Source organism: Lissotriton helveticus, chromosome 2_1 (genome assembly GCF_964261635.1).
Source record: "Lissotriton helveticus chromosome 2_1, aLisHel1.1, whole genome shotgun sequence".
NCBI classification, from domain to species: Eukaryota; Metazoa; Chordata; class Amphibia; order Caudata; family Salamandridae; genus Lissotriton; species Lissotriton helveticus.
The window spans coordinates 334,628,386-334,643,646 of NC_136059.1; the positions used below are offsets into that span (position 1 = coordinate 334,628,386).

Below are 15,261 nucleotides of genomic sequence, written 5' to 3' on the forward strand. Positions count from 1 at the left end.
GTCTCTGCAACGATGCTAAACATCCTGTGATCCTGGGCAAGTCACTTAAACTCCCCGTGCCTAACAAAAAAAAATAATGTATCCTTCTGTAACGAAACTGGTGCTATGTAAAGCGCTCTGATACCCGATGTCTCTGGTCTAGTTCTCGCCATAAAAATCTCCATTTAAAAAAATATTATTTTTAAAAGACAAAAGGTCAGCAGCCAACGTCAGACATCTTGGCTGTGTTCCACATTTTGGCGCCATACACATGCTTAGTAAAATAATTACATTAAACCGAGAGATCTCTTTGTTCATTTAACAAGAAGTTAATGTGAGTATGTTTTTTGTTTGGATAAAAAGGTACAACCATAGCGTTTTATTTATGACCCTAGCTCATTAAGTGCTTGCATTTACATCCAGAGTTTCACCACTGCCTCCAGCCAGGCAATGAAACTTGACTGTATTCCCTGCCGTCTCGTAATATATTAAATATGGTACCATAAAGTAAACTGGCAATAAAGCACTGCTGGGCGCGTGCAGTTCTTCTGAGCCATTTTCCTTCCTGCTCTTGACCCTGTAGTCAGTGCTGCTCTTAATCTCACCAACCCTATGATGCTCCTTTGGCTGGTCCTTTCTTCTTGCAGACACTTTGATCTCCAGTCAGGTTTGGCAACGTCCCCAGAGACATCAAATAGCCCTGGACGTCCTAGGCGTTTGCTTCTTCCACTCTTCCAATGGTGCAGAATGCAAGACATCCAGAATACCAGGTCTGCCTGGTATTGATCCAGTGTTGCACTACACTGCCTGCCTCATAACCTCACTGTGGTGGTTTCTTTTCTTAACCTTGCTTCCTCCCTCCGTCACTGTTTTCCTATCATTCTCTTCCTTTCTCTCTTTTGCTTTGGGTCAAAGTCTGATGATGAAAACTAAGGGCCTGATTTAGAGTTTGGCAGATGGATAACTGTCACAACCGTGGCAGATATCCCATCTGTCTTAGGACCTGATTACGACCTCTGTGGTCCATGGGCTGCTGTAGTCGTGGTGGTGGTCCACGGACCACTGCACTGGGAGTCCAGCCTCCGTATTACAAGTGTGGCGGTGGGACCGCCACAGGGCCGCTGCAAGTCTGGGGATCCGTGATACATCAAAAGGGGCGCAACAGTTTGAGGCCGCAATATGCTTGCTGTGCCACAACGGCACCACCATGCATATTATGAGTTTCCTTAACGCAACCCTTTTCATGGTGCCGAGGAAACTAAGGTGACCCTACAGGGGCCCTGTTGCCTCTGGGCCTTGAGTTGCATGCAGGGGGGTACATGGGGTGCCCCCGTCTGTATGCACCTCGTGTTCCTTCACTGTATGGACTGTACAGTCCATGCCGTGCAGGAACGTGGGCTGGCACTCCCACAGTGCTGCCTTTCTAAGGTTCTCATTTGAGTTTTAGAAAGGCACCAGTGTGGGACAGCCAAGACCGATTGCCCGACCTGGATTCCGGTCAAAATCCGGTAGGCAGTCTAACTACAGGTTTTGCAGTGCTGCAGCGGGGCGCTGGCGTGGAAGCTTGTTTCCGGTCCAGGGAAGGCATGGCTTGGCAGTTTGGGCTGGACTGTTCCCATAAGGCACAGGGTCAGACTGATTTGCATATAGCCATGTCTGAACTGGGGTGGCAGAGTGAGCTATAGAACGGTGATGGATCAAACCCAGATCTTTTGACTGGGTGTGAGTGTTTGATTGGTTCAGATGCTCCGTCCATCACCACCCCCTTTTGTACAGCCCTCAGAAACACCACCAACTCGTAATCAGGCCCTTTATTATAAGTGGATTATGTCCTGAGGCAATTGTTAGGATGCGTTCGTGATGGAGTAACCTGTCTGCCAAACTCTAAACCAGGTCCTAAGTCTCTGTTACATAAATAAGTGTGGGTATCCACCAGCTGCACAAAATAAGCTAATTCTTCTTTCAAGCTGCATGTTTTGTTATGTAATGTCAGGTGTTTCTTCCATGCAAGTTCTAGAAAAAGAGTTTAAAATGTGTTTCTTGTCTTCACATTTAAAATGTGTTTCTTGCCTTTGTATGCATAATTCAGCCATTCATTAATTCAATTCTACACTGAACAGAAGCATGGCTTTCCATCCACAGAATTTGTTGTATGTATATACCAAGCGCACTGTTGTATATTTGTTTTCATGATTCTGGGTTAAAAGCAGGGCCACTGGAATTATGCGATTTCGCACCTGCTGCGTTTTCTGCATAATTGTGGATTTGCCACATAAACACTGACACCATCATCTGCTGTATCATCTGCGGATCTTAATAACAATGCTTTTATAGCTCAGATGAATTAAAATGTTACTAAAATGCAGCAGCACGTGTTGACATTCAGTGGAAGGGCTTCGCAAACGTTGACTGGGCACCTTTCTATCGTTTATTGCTGTATTTAGGTGTCAAATCGGTACTAACGGGGTGAAACATGTGTCCAGACATGGTTAACATATGTACAAATGACTACATAATTAATACTATCAATACTAGTAGGAGTTCATTACACGCATAATTTTCCTTTTCTAGCCGCATAATTTAGTCTACCCCTGACACACAATTCCAGTGGCCCTGGATAAAAGTCCAGAAGTTTAGCCATTGCCCGCTTGCCTGGCACTGAAGTGCGGCAGCCCTGCCCCACACATCTGCAACGGCCCTGCCCCACACATCTGCAACGGCCCTGCACCTCGGCGACAGGGGCCCGGCTCTCAAAGACGAAAGGCAGAGGAAAACAGTTACACATTTATAAGAAACCCTCTTTACTGGAGGAATTCTCGTTCATTTATGCACAACTAGTATAAACTGTAGCATTTTCTAGTGTACAAGCTTAAACTCTCCGCACTGGCCTGTGATAACGTGTCCTTTTGTGTTTTCTTTGCAGACTGTAGATGCTGTACTCACTTGTGAGGCTGTGAGGACGTGAATGGGACGAGCATGAAAAGCTTAAAAGCAAAGTTCAGGAAAAGTGACGTAAGTACCCGTGACTCACCGTCTGGCTGGCTCCTTAAGGCGCGTTGGTTTTACTGTACTCCCCCACGGCGATAAGTCAGCAGGTTAATGAACGACAGGGCCTGGATACGCGCTCGCCGCCTCCTAGCCCTGTCTGGCTCCTGTGTCTGCAGAGTATGTCTGACGAACCCGACCCTGGCTCCCGGCTCAGCCGGAGGCCGCAAGTGGCGGTGCAGGCCTTTGCGCCCAAGGACAATCCGTGTCTTTACATCCTGACACGGGACGCTTCCAGAACCCTACTCTCTTGGGGGTTTTCTCCAAAGACAAAGGCAACTTCTGTATTCTGCCAGGGCCTGACACAAAAGGCTCAATTCTTTCTTCTTTAAACTGCTATCTGTCCTATACGCAATCTGTCCTATGCAAAATATAATAGCGTTTTAAATGTGCTTCTGCAGAAAAAATATGTTCTTTGCAGTTTGATTTCTTGCAGGATTCTGAAATTGTAAGGATGAATCGGTACCCCAAAACCCCAAGGCCGAAGTAAACGTGCACGCGCGCCTGAGCCTTGTCAACAATTTTGAAGTCTTAAACAATGTCTCATTCCCAGGAAGTTCTGTGTCCTTGGCTTAGTGTTGAAATTTACAGCCCATTTTTCGTCGTTATGTCAAAAAAACATAGCTCTAGACATTTATTTTTGGTCTGTTTATCTAAAACTCATGGCATAACATGCCAGGACGTTTCCGAGGCCATGTGTTAGGTATTTTTAGCGGGCTGCCATAAAAAATAAATGAGAGATTATTCCAAATTTCTCCGAAGAACAAATTGCCGCTCTTTTCCGGAGATTAACATTTGCAGACTGAAGGAAAAATATATAAATAGCGAGAAAATGTTTTACACAGACTGCATGTAGATAAAAATAGTCAGTATATCAATAGTGCAGCAGACTTTTTTGTGTGGAAAGGTGTCTGATGAAATGCACTTTACAAGTAAAGCATTTTGTACGGGGCCTCTGGTTGGAGAAAACACAGATGTTTCCACAATGTGGGCTTGTAGTAGAGGAAGTGTTTAGGCCTTGAAGAGGTAGGGTTTTCTAAGACTGGGTGGTGTCCTGGGGTTTAGAGCACCTGCATCCCTTGAGCAGGTAAGTAGTTGCACCTACCCCCAAAATCAACTAAACCATCTGAGGTGCCTGTCGTTTTTTGCAGAGGTTGCATTTCCATTCATTATGGACTACCACCACAGGGAGTCTCCGCACACGAGTTGGAAACCGGCTGCGTGCAAGGGTTTTCCTGCTCATCTCACACTAAATTGTGTGATAATGCTTCTTTCCTAGACAAACTTTGGCCAAAGTCCATCATGTTTGGAATAATCTTCTGGAAATCTCATGTTCTTGCCTTGTGAAGATTGGTGAACATTGTTAAAGGATTCCATGGGTTCAAATGCGTTCATTTGTTTGCACGTTATCATTCCTGTCTCTGAAAGACATCCTAAAAAATTTAAACTGGTCACGTCAAGTGGTTCTGAATTTGACAAGTACTTTAATGCTGACAAATTATCTACTTGCTACTTGTTTTTTAGAAGAAAGAGGTTTGGTTTTATCTTTGAGCTGGGGATGTGCAGAACAAATGCATATATTTCAGTGAATATTTAGAAAGTATGATTTGTATTTACAGAGCCATTCGGAATGCAGGTTTGCAATCTATGTTGATATAATGATGTGGGCAATATGTAACAAAGTGAGTCCAAAAATAGAAAAGACTCCAAAAGTACATTCTCTCTCATGAATATGTATTTTTGGGCCAAAGGTAAGTACTCCCAATTGAATGTACGTTAGGACCACAAACTCACATTTACAAAGTAAACTTATCAATAAAGAAGTCATATTCGTTCAGGAATAGTAGACAACATTGTATGTACATATATGAAGACCACTCAACAATCATAGAAAAAATCCACATTCAGACGGCCAAGTCCTTAACCCAAGAACTCCGGGCCATATGTATCAAGCTAATTAGCATTTGCAAAGGCCGAAATTTTGCGAATTTCGGCCTTTGCGAATGCTAATTAGACAAATGGTATGTATCAAACATGTTTGATGCAAAATAAGGAATAGCAAAATTTGCAATTCCTTATTTTGCGATTGCACTTAAGGAATCGCAAATTTTGCGATTCCTTAAATGCAATGTATCAAACAAAAAATATTCAAAAAATGCCATTAAGGATTCGCAAATTACCACCAACTTCTAGTTGGTGGTAATTTGCGAATTCTTTAAAAAAATCTTTTTTCCAAAAAACAAAAGGTGCCATATGACGCCCATACATGCCCATAGGGCATGTATGTGCGCCATATGCCCCTAAATGTCTTTTTCGGGGGTGCAGCAGGATGTTCTTGAGACACCCCTGCACCCTTGAAAAAATTCCTAATTTGCGATTAGCTAATTGCTAATTGCTAATCGCAAATTGCCCCCTCATTCCTATGGGCCTCCTGGCCCATAGAAATGAATGGGTAATTTGCGATTAGCAATTTGCTAATCGCAAATTAGGAATGGTAAGGAATCGCTATTAAATAGCAATTTTGTACATACATACCGTTTTGCGAATTCCAAATAGCGATTCCTTAAAATTCGCTATTTGGAATTCGCAAAACGGAAGTATGATACATATGGCCCTCAATGATTGTTTGTTTGTATCCGAAGAAAATCTAGTTGGAAATCTACCCAGTTTATTTTTTCCACTAATGATTTAAACAGGTTTGTGATATTCTTGTAAACCACAAAAATTTTAAATGTCCACGTGTTTTTATGATCTTCTGGAATCACTCATGAGGATTTTCCTTAGGGCAGACAATCCACATGCAAAAACTGCATTCCCACATTGAACTTTTTCTCTTTCACATTCTCCATTGGAAAATATTGTTCCATTTGAGGAAGCCCTTCCCTCATTCCTCCACATTTTTTTAAATGCCTACAAAGATAAGACTTTGTGAAAGTTTACTCTGCTGATCTGCCTTGGTGACATTACCCCTGCCTGTTCTATGTACCCAAGTGAAATTTAGGTACCCTATACAAGTCTTTGAGGAGAAAGAGAGGCAAGTGGCTGAAAACTACAAGGGATGGTCCAGACAGTGTGAGATTTAGATGGGTCTCTGGGATGTATGAGCACATAGTTTGTATATGTTTGGGATTAGATCTCCCTGAACAGATGAGGTCTCCTTTCTGAATCCAAGAAAAGGGTGATTATTTTTGTTTGAAAGGTATTGAATTTCACATTTCTTTTAAGATTGATATAGGTATTCATTTGAAAACACTATCATGATTTGGGACTGTTGATGTATTATTTAATTCACTCAGCCCAGCAAGAAATGGATATCTATTTCTCTTTTAGCATCTGAACCAAATAATATCCGGTGCCTCTAAGGTCCTCATTATGAGTGCTGGATTACTCTAGAGGTAAAAGTGCAGGGAAAAATAGCACTACCATGGTGTTCGGTTTCTGCATGATACGGTATTACCCCCCTATTTTGAACTCCACTGGTTGTAATGGGGAATAGTATGATAATCCTGAGCAGTAAAACCCAGACTATTTTAGCTTTTCCCTACACATATTTCGGCAGAGGTTTCCTGACAAAATTTGTGCAAGGAGAAACTGCTTAGTTTTGTGAAGTCTACACACTTTTAACGTATGAATACAGTAGCAAACGTGGTTACCGGGGCACTTGAATTGAGGATTTAAGATGCTAAGAATGGCCAGTCAGTTAGTCATATTCACTTTATTCACTTAATAAAAACCATAAAAGTATACTACAAAAAATCTTATAAAAACATCAATCAATGGAATACTTACAAAATTCATTTGGGGTAATCTTACACATCATAAAGTATCAAGATACAATCATCCATCTTTATATTATAAAATTGAGTAAAATCAAGATGAACTTCATGCATGAAAACATCCAAATAAACATTTGCTTTAATATAGTTGTAAAAAAGCTAAAAATATATCATATCCTAATAGCCCTTCTTTTCCTTTCTCTAACCGCTGCATCAAAAAAATTTGCGATGTTAAAACTTTGCCATGTATTATTCAACATCTGCAAATATAATAGCGCAGGCCTTACCTGTATAAAACTTTTACCCTTCAGAATGGGTACTAAAAAACGTTTGCAAATATGCAAGTAGTAATCACAGAACATAGTAGAGTGCAGTGTCTTGAGGTGAGAAATTATCACAGGAGCAAAGGCCCAGGTCTTTTACTTTTCGCCACCCCTGAGTTTCTGCCAATAAAAGGTGCAAAAGGTTTAATCTAAATCTTGTTAAAAGAAAGTGGTGGTAAGGCTTTGTTATCTCGTTTAAGTAGGATTCTATCACTGGAACTGTTTTCAAAAATAGATGGTCTCGAACCGTTGGTTTCATTATCTCTCTGGCCTCTCTTTCAGTTTGCATCATACATAATAATAGTTTTTTAACCCACAGCAAGTCCTCCTTCACCAACTTATTTGGCATTTCAAACAGGTCGGAGCGCCTTAATTTCTTTGTTAAATTCTTTATATAACTTAGCCATGGTATATAGCTTGCTCTGTCCAGGGATAGACAATCCTGGGCAATCTTACAGTCCAGCTCTAGTTCAGGATTAATCCAGATCATTATCCATCTCAAGAGCGTGGCCACTCCAATCATATCGGATACAAAACCGATACCTAATTCTTGGTGAGTAATGTATGATGGTATCGATTGCGGGACGGAGAGCAAATTTGTGAGGAACTTATTCTCCACTATTTGGAGTACCTCAACCTCCTTCTATTCCCAAATTTCGGACCCATAGTTAGAATTAGCAGTACAATTGGATTTGTATATATTTAGCATAGCTTGAATTGGCTTGGCCCCTAACCTGCATGCAAAATCAAGTACTTCTACTGTTGATCTCATCATAGCATTTCTTTTCGCTTTTATTTGCGGAGCCCAAGTGCCCCTTTCATCAAACGAGCCCCCTAAGTATGAGAATGTAGTCATGCTTGAAATTTCATTCCCCCCACAATAATGCATTTTTAGTTTAGTGTGAGATTTCGAAAAATTAACACTTAGATACAACAACCTCATAAAATCTGCAAAGATGCTTAGGAGACTCTGCAGCCCAAATGCTGTTTGCACTAATAAAACGGCATTGTCTGCGTATAGGAGAGCAGGGATTAGCCGTTCCCCTGCTCGAGGGATATCCTTACAAGCTGTGCACAAAGAGGAGTCTAGATAATTGATGTATAAATTAAACAATAGGGAAGCTAGAATACATCCCTGTCTGACTCCTCTTATGATACGAATATGCTGTATATGGTTGTCCCTTTGTTCGTAACTCGCCATAGAAAAAAGATCCCTATAGCAGATCAGATAAAAATGTAACTATATTCCGGTCCATTCTCATTTCAAGTAATAAAGCCCATAATTTGGATCTGTTTACTCGATCAAAAGCAGAGGACAGATCCATAAACGCTAAGAATGACCAATATGCAGAGGCATGATTTAGCCATTAAATGCAGTACTTAACCATCACAATTAAATTTAATAACCAACCATGTCAAAGGCGCAGATTCTTGTAAAAATATATTTATAGATTCTTTAAAATATACTTAGAGCGGGCTTTGGCTCCACCCGGAGAAGTACTGCTCTGTCACATCCTACTATTGGCTTCTTGATATATTGTTTCGCCTGGTATGGAAGTGCTTGTATCGAAATGGCTGAGGTTTTTTTTTTTCAATCTTAAAAGTACACTGAATCATCACACATTAAATTATGTATCTCATAGATACACTGTATATGGAAATCAACCTTTTTTGCATTTTTTTCACTTCAGCAAACTTTTTTTAACGTTTCAGTCATTTGGTAAATGCACATATTCTTCCATTAATGTGTAAAAGAGGTAACAGATTAGAAGTAATCAGTTGCTTATTTTGAGTGTGTTGTTAATTGACCGTCACTTTAAGATTGTGATTGTCTACTGCCATAAGGAACAAGTGTAATCCTTACAAAATTCAATTTCTGTACAGTAAAAAACAGGAAATCCTGTACTGTTCTTATCTGAGCCTCAGTCACCATGCCATGTCACATGCCTCAAGATAGCCGGCATCCTGTGCGAACAATGCTTGAAACTCGTATGAGCCTGTTCAACAGAGTTCAGCTAGACTGTGGTTCCAAGTGCTACATGGAAGAAGTTCTTTTGTAAAGCATTATTAAGCAGGTCTCTGATGTATTTCTCTTTCAAACTTGTAGTGCGTCTTTGTCTTGATTTATATTTATGCTATATTAATATAATGTTCTGGTGTCTGAATTGGCACCTCAATGGAATGGAAGGAGAACATCTTTTTAGTCAAATAAATACTTAAATCAGCATAGTACTTTTTAACTGACTTCCAGTGTTGTTAGGGACACACTCTCCTCTCTCCCCTGATTTCTAAATTTCCTATGACTGGAGCAGTCAGGCCTAGGTTCTCTATTCTTTTTGTCTACAAGGGTGGCACGACAAAACTGACCTTGAAGGTCGGCTGACAGCAAGAACTCTTAGTCTCCCACCATCTAGGCCTTTTTTGGACTCCTACATGTGTGGGTGGTATGAGGACCTTCTTGTACTACCCTTCAACTGGCCAATCCACTCGCATTCTCATTCATTCCCTCATTGTGAAGGGTAGACTAGTAGAAGTGTGCCCGAATTGAGTCCTGTTTCCCTGGAAAGGGGGGGGATGTTTACAGGATGACCTCGTCGGCAGCGGCCATCTACTAACGTTAAAGGTAAGTTTCAATTCCGGTGTAAAACAGATAGTTCCTCCCAAAGCTCCATGCCTTCTGACTGCATCTTGATCTGGTTAACTGCAAATGAGTGTGTGCCAGAACTCCAGTGTATTCTTTGCAGCCTCTGACGTTAGGCACTGACGAATCTATGACAATGTGAACCTTTCAAAAGACAATGATTGCCTTCCTATTTGTGTTCATCATTTGACTGAGTGAAATGGCCCAGTTCCAGCCTAACTTGCTTTGCAAACTCATAATGGAAGTACTATTATTTCTCACATTTTCACTTACTCGTCTTTTTATCCAATTTGGTAGCTGGATCCCTTTTAGGGCACTTAAGACAGTAGACCTCTCCTAATGGGGTAAGAGTGTCTTTGCATTATGATGCACAATGGTTCACTTGTTGCTTTCCAAAGCATTCATGCCTGTTCCTGATGGCAGCCATGGGCAAAAGTGTTTTTTGCACATGCTATTTTTATCATGTCAGGTTGCTATGACCTCTGACCTATGGTCCTCACATCGGACCATTAACTTTGGTCATGCATAATGTTTAATGCGTTTTTACAAATTAATTTCTGTGTTTATTATTAGCCAGATATGATAAATGACCTATGATTTAGTTATACCTCATGTGTACTTTAGTTGTGCCCACCAATACATTTCTCTTCAGTAAGATCAAGGCAACAGGCCATTTATCTGAGTGTACATCTTATGTACTTCATGCTATTATTGTTCAAACCACACATCCTGATCAGAAGAGTCTCTTCTCATGCATCCCAGTGTAAATAGCTGTAAATAGAACATTGTGCTCTCTGTAATCGGGGAGGGGCGGGGGCGGAGGGGAAGTGTGATGGGCGATGGGAGAGTAAACTCCTAGGATATTGGTCATTCACCCTAGGCACAGCCTGATACAGCTGTGGGCTGTGTCAGATTGGCTGCGCCCAGCCTGGGTTCAGGTGTGCAGATTATGTATCTCCTCTTTCAATGTGACCAATAATTCTAGCTATTAGTGCTAGGCAATGTAGGGATTAATATAGATAAAGTTTAATAATCACTTGATTTTGGGCGGATTTTGTTATATTTGCTGCTGCTAACATTCTTATATTTTCCAACCATTTGCTACATTTGTTTTGTGTAGGTTGGCATATAAGAATCCTGATTGCGCCAGTTTCTTAACTCCTTTTATCTGATCTTACAACTCATAAGAATCCTCGGTCGACTGGATCTTTTTACCTGCTAGGAAGTGTAAGGGCGAGAACCAATACATTCGCCACCATCAGTATGGACTAATCACCTTAGACTCTGAAAGGACCACTGACTCCGACTTACAATTTAGGGGTTTTATTACAAAGCCAAAAACAACTGAACATAGAAGCACCTCATGATGAGGTTGAAAAAATACATTGGCACTAATACAAAGTTCATCCTATGAACTAACCTAATTCGGTGCAATGGAAAAAGAATAACCAATTCTAAAAGGATTAACAAGCAACAACTGCTCCAATATAAATCAGTCCTCATGTGTTTTACAGGAAAGAAAAATAATGAGTTAATTATGCCCCCACACTAACAATAAGGTGACATCCCTGCATAGCATTTCCCAGACGAGATCAAGAAAAAGGTGTCGGCTCATGAAGACTTCCTAAGAAGAACACTCACATTGAGAGGCTCAGTAGCCTAAGCTAAGTCTTCCTTCTAAGAACCGATCCCTCTTCTGACCCTCCTAACGGCTCTCTGACCTCCCCTCCCTCAGGGCACTATCCCTCATACAAAATGATCATTTAGTAGAACACGCCCCTGTAACACCTCTTCTGGCTGGGCACCTCACATAGGTAACTTTCTGTTGAAACTTGTACTCCGTCCAACAACAGTTAAGATGTCCTTGGGTCTCAGGCTTCTTCAGCGAGTTTCCAATTGTCAGGTCTCCTCCATACCTAACTCCTAAAACAAAGAGCATCAGTCTAACGAACGAGAACGATATCCTTGCACCTGCAATGGAAAGCATGTGAACGAATCAACCTTGTACGCTCAAGAAATCTGCTGACTGTCTTCAACTGAGAGCTCTTCCAGGGAAACACATTTCGGCCTACACAATTTAGCTAACATAAGAAATCATGAATAGGCCTCTCATAACAAAACGTGAACATTCATTTAGATCTTTACATATGTAGGATTACAGGCATTAATAAACATTGCATCTATAAGCATTACATTTATTCACCTTCAAGCTCATTTTAGGCATCTCTACACGTACAGACTTATGATGCAATTCTAATGCATTACATTACACGTGAACTAATACATTAAGCATTTGCTATAATCAGTTACATTTAAATGTCATTTTACCATTTCAACTGACACAAACTAATTTCCTAACATTACACATACATTGTTCATTATTATGTCCACATTTTCTAATTATTAATACTTAGTTCAACACAGGCAAATATGTGGGTGCGGACTACCAGTGACTATAATGCTCCCCTACAATTTTCAGAATATCTTGACACTCAATCAATCCTTTTGCTCTTGTGTAGCTGCAAACCTAGGGAGTGGGCATGGGAGTACTCACAAGTCACCTGTCCAGATTCTAGCAAGTCTGATTGTCTAGCCCGGGTCCTCCTTCTGCTACAATGGGAGGGAGGAATCATGGGGCACCAGTTTGTTTTCTGCTCTCTGCACAACTAGTACATATGACTTCACAGCCTTATGACCAAGAGACCATAATCTTCTGAATGCATTATTTTCCCCTCTTTAGAACTCAGAGATGCCGTTGCCATATTTTTTCTTATACAAAATGTGACAAAAATCAGAGATGAATTTGACTGTAGTCAATTTGATCCCTCAGAGGAAATCGCCCTGTCAGCATTCAAGTAAATACTCCATTTACTGAATTAAAAACAATTAACAAAGAAATGTAAAAAGCCAATTGAAGGCATCAGACCTTCTGCATCTCCTGATGATCCAATTCCAGGCAATTCTTGTAAACCAATTAAAGAGCCTGTATCTCCATATGTGTGCAAAATCATAAAATCTTTCATCATAGACCTTTTGATTACCCTATTTATTACAATTATTTGAAAATGGTCCTCTCTCATGTAGAAATATCTTTTCTATGAAAGCATGCTTTAGACCAGGGAAGAGAACAGAACCTGTTGCTACCTCATCGCGGAAGACGTGCATTAGATTGGTTTCGCCAGAGAACTGAAGACGGTTTTTGATAGATCTAGCTCATGATGGACATCTTGGAATGATTAAAACCAAAAAGGGATTTATATGTGACTAGTGGTGGCTGGGAATGAACATTCAAGTAGAAAGGATAATTAGAGATGGTACTGAGTGTGCTCAGAGTGACAAAATAAGGAAGGTGAGGACTCCTCCGATGGTGTGTAGAGATCTCCATTTAGGAACATGGGTGGGGGTAGCCTTGGACATTGCGGGACGAATTGGTATGGGCGCTACTCCCACATATTGGTTTGTGCTAATGGATATGTTTTCTAGGTCTCCCGAAGTAGTTGTTGTAAAAGAAACCACCACAGCAACTATGATCAAGTTTTTGGAACGAGTGCTTCGCAGGAAGAGTAACCCTAGTACCATTCTCACAGATAATGGGGTTAAAATCACGTCACGCACGATGGAGTGCTTAAACAAAAAAAGTATTGGTCATAAAAAATGTTCACTTTATCATCCTCAAACCAATGGTATGGTGGAAAAATGTAATAGGACGATATAAGAAATTTTGCAGATCTCAGAATCATGTGGGAAAAATGGAAGGAAGAATTGTGCGGAAAAAAAGAAGCTTAAAGGTTTGCTCCTCATGTCACAACTGGTCAGACTAATTCTGAGTTGTTTCGTAGAAGACAACTGTGTATTAAGGTGTGTCCTTTTTTTAAAAGAAAAATTGGTAGGAAGAATGATGTTGAATGGTTAAGTCATAACCAATAAATTTCCAGTGGGTGCTTCATAACATATGTAAAGGTGTGACTGAATTGAAAGTAGTTTGGTCATTTGGTGGTTTAGATCCCGTCCTTGTTGCCACTTTGGTGGTGGGGATCCAAAGGTAAATAGACCAGTACACCAGTAGACGGAGTTTATTATATATGTAAGGATCCCAACCTCCAGTTACATTGCCTCTCCTCACTCTCTCTTCTCCAATGTCTCTCCCCGGTAACGTTCCACAGAACAGAGCTAATGCAGCAATCCTAGTGTTCCAAAGAAGACCAGAGCAAATATCACTGGTAGTTCATAGTTTCTTGGAGGGTTAAGCATCTTGAAAGAACTTTTGTTTTACTGGTCTTCAGTACCACACTTATTCTTGATTATAATTAGGGCTCCTGGTTTTCCGTTTAAACAGATTTTTACATATAAATACAGACGGAAACCTATTTTTCCTTTGTCTGTATTTATATGTAAAAACTGCAAAATACTAGCAAATTATGCAGTGCTGCCGTGCTTGAATCTTTTCACTTTGGGATGGGTGTTTTTAAGTTGCCAGTTTAGTCGTTCCCTCGGGTCTTTACAGGTCCGTTGATGCAACTTTACAGGTCCGTGTAGAAACACTGGCGGAGTTTGTGCAGTTGCAAATGTGTTTTTGCTGCGTGTTTGTGTGGCGAACGTTGGGAGGGTGTCCTTACCCAGCTTGTGTGCACAAGCCAGGGATGGTGCACAAGGTGTTGTGTGTAGTTGCAGGGCATAATTGTTCATCGATCAAGGGCGCATATTAAATTAGATTATTTACATGCCATGAATGTTCAGTATACATATAGGACAATAACAGCACAGAGGTGCAACTAGAGTCAAATTTCGGAGGGTGGGGGGGCTAAGAAAACCTTTCAGGGGGGCTAATTCTTCCAGCAGTAGGCAGAGTGGGGAACAGGACCTCTTAGAAGGGGTGAAAAAACAACAAAGCCCATTAACAAGCAAATGGTCTTTTAAAGACCTGTGAAGTACTCGGCTGTGTGTGTGCCCGGGAAGCTGTCTTAGACACTGAATGTGCTCTCTGCTGACTGCTCTGGATAAGCTTCGATAGACACTGAGAGTGTTGTGCCTACGACACTGAAATTGTTCCGCCTGCCTGACTCTAGATAAGCTCAGATGGAGACTGAGTGTTGGGCATTGGTCACTGAAGATGTTGTAAATAAGCTCAGATGTACAGTGGCGGGCATTGGGATGTGCTCTCTGGTTCCTGCTCTAGAAGAGTCGGGGAAGGATAAAAGTCTGTGTCGTCCATGTCGAAATGGAAACTTTTAACCATTAGGTTTCACTCTGATCTTAGGGCACACATAAAGCTGAGCTCGACTACCCTACCCATTCACACATCCAATCTTCATGAATTCTTCATTATTTCATGTATTCATTCACATGCAGGCAGCAACTTTGTCACAAGGCACTTCTCGCAGCAATGTCTTATTATCTCACCAAGTAGGTGTGAAGCCTAGGTCAGATGCCAGTTTCTTCTCATGGTTACCGTGTCCGATAGTTAATAGATTAGCTGGTGTCTAACCTAAACTCACGT

The 15,261-nt window shown here is 41.0% G+C and overlaps 1 protein-coding gene across 3 annotated transcripts in view; it reads left to right on the forward strand.

The window, feature by feature from the left end:
• Positions 1-15,261, forward strand: part of RAI14 (retinoic acid induced 14) — a 450,945-nt gene that overhangs the window by 70,681 nt on the left and 365,003 nt on the right. For all 3 annotated transcript variants that reach the window (XM_078674923.1, XM_078674924.1, XM_078674926.1), the window contains exon 2: positions 2,903-2,991. In XM_078674923.1, coding sequence (XP_078531049.1) covers positions 2,956-2,991 — 36 coding nt within the window. In that variant the 5' untranslated portion in view covers positions 2,903-2,955. The remainder of the gene's footprint in view (positions 1-2,902; positions 2,992-15,261) is intronic.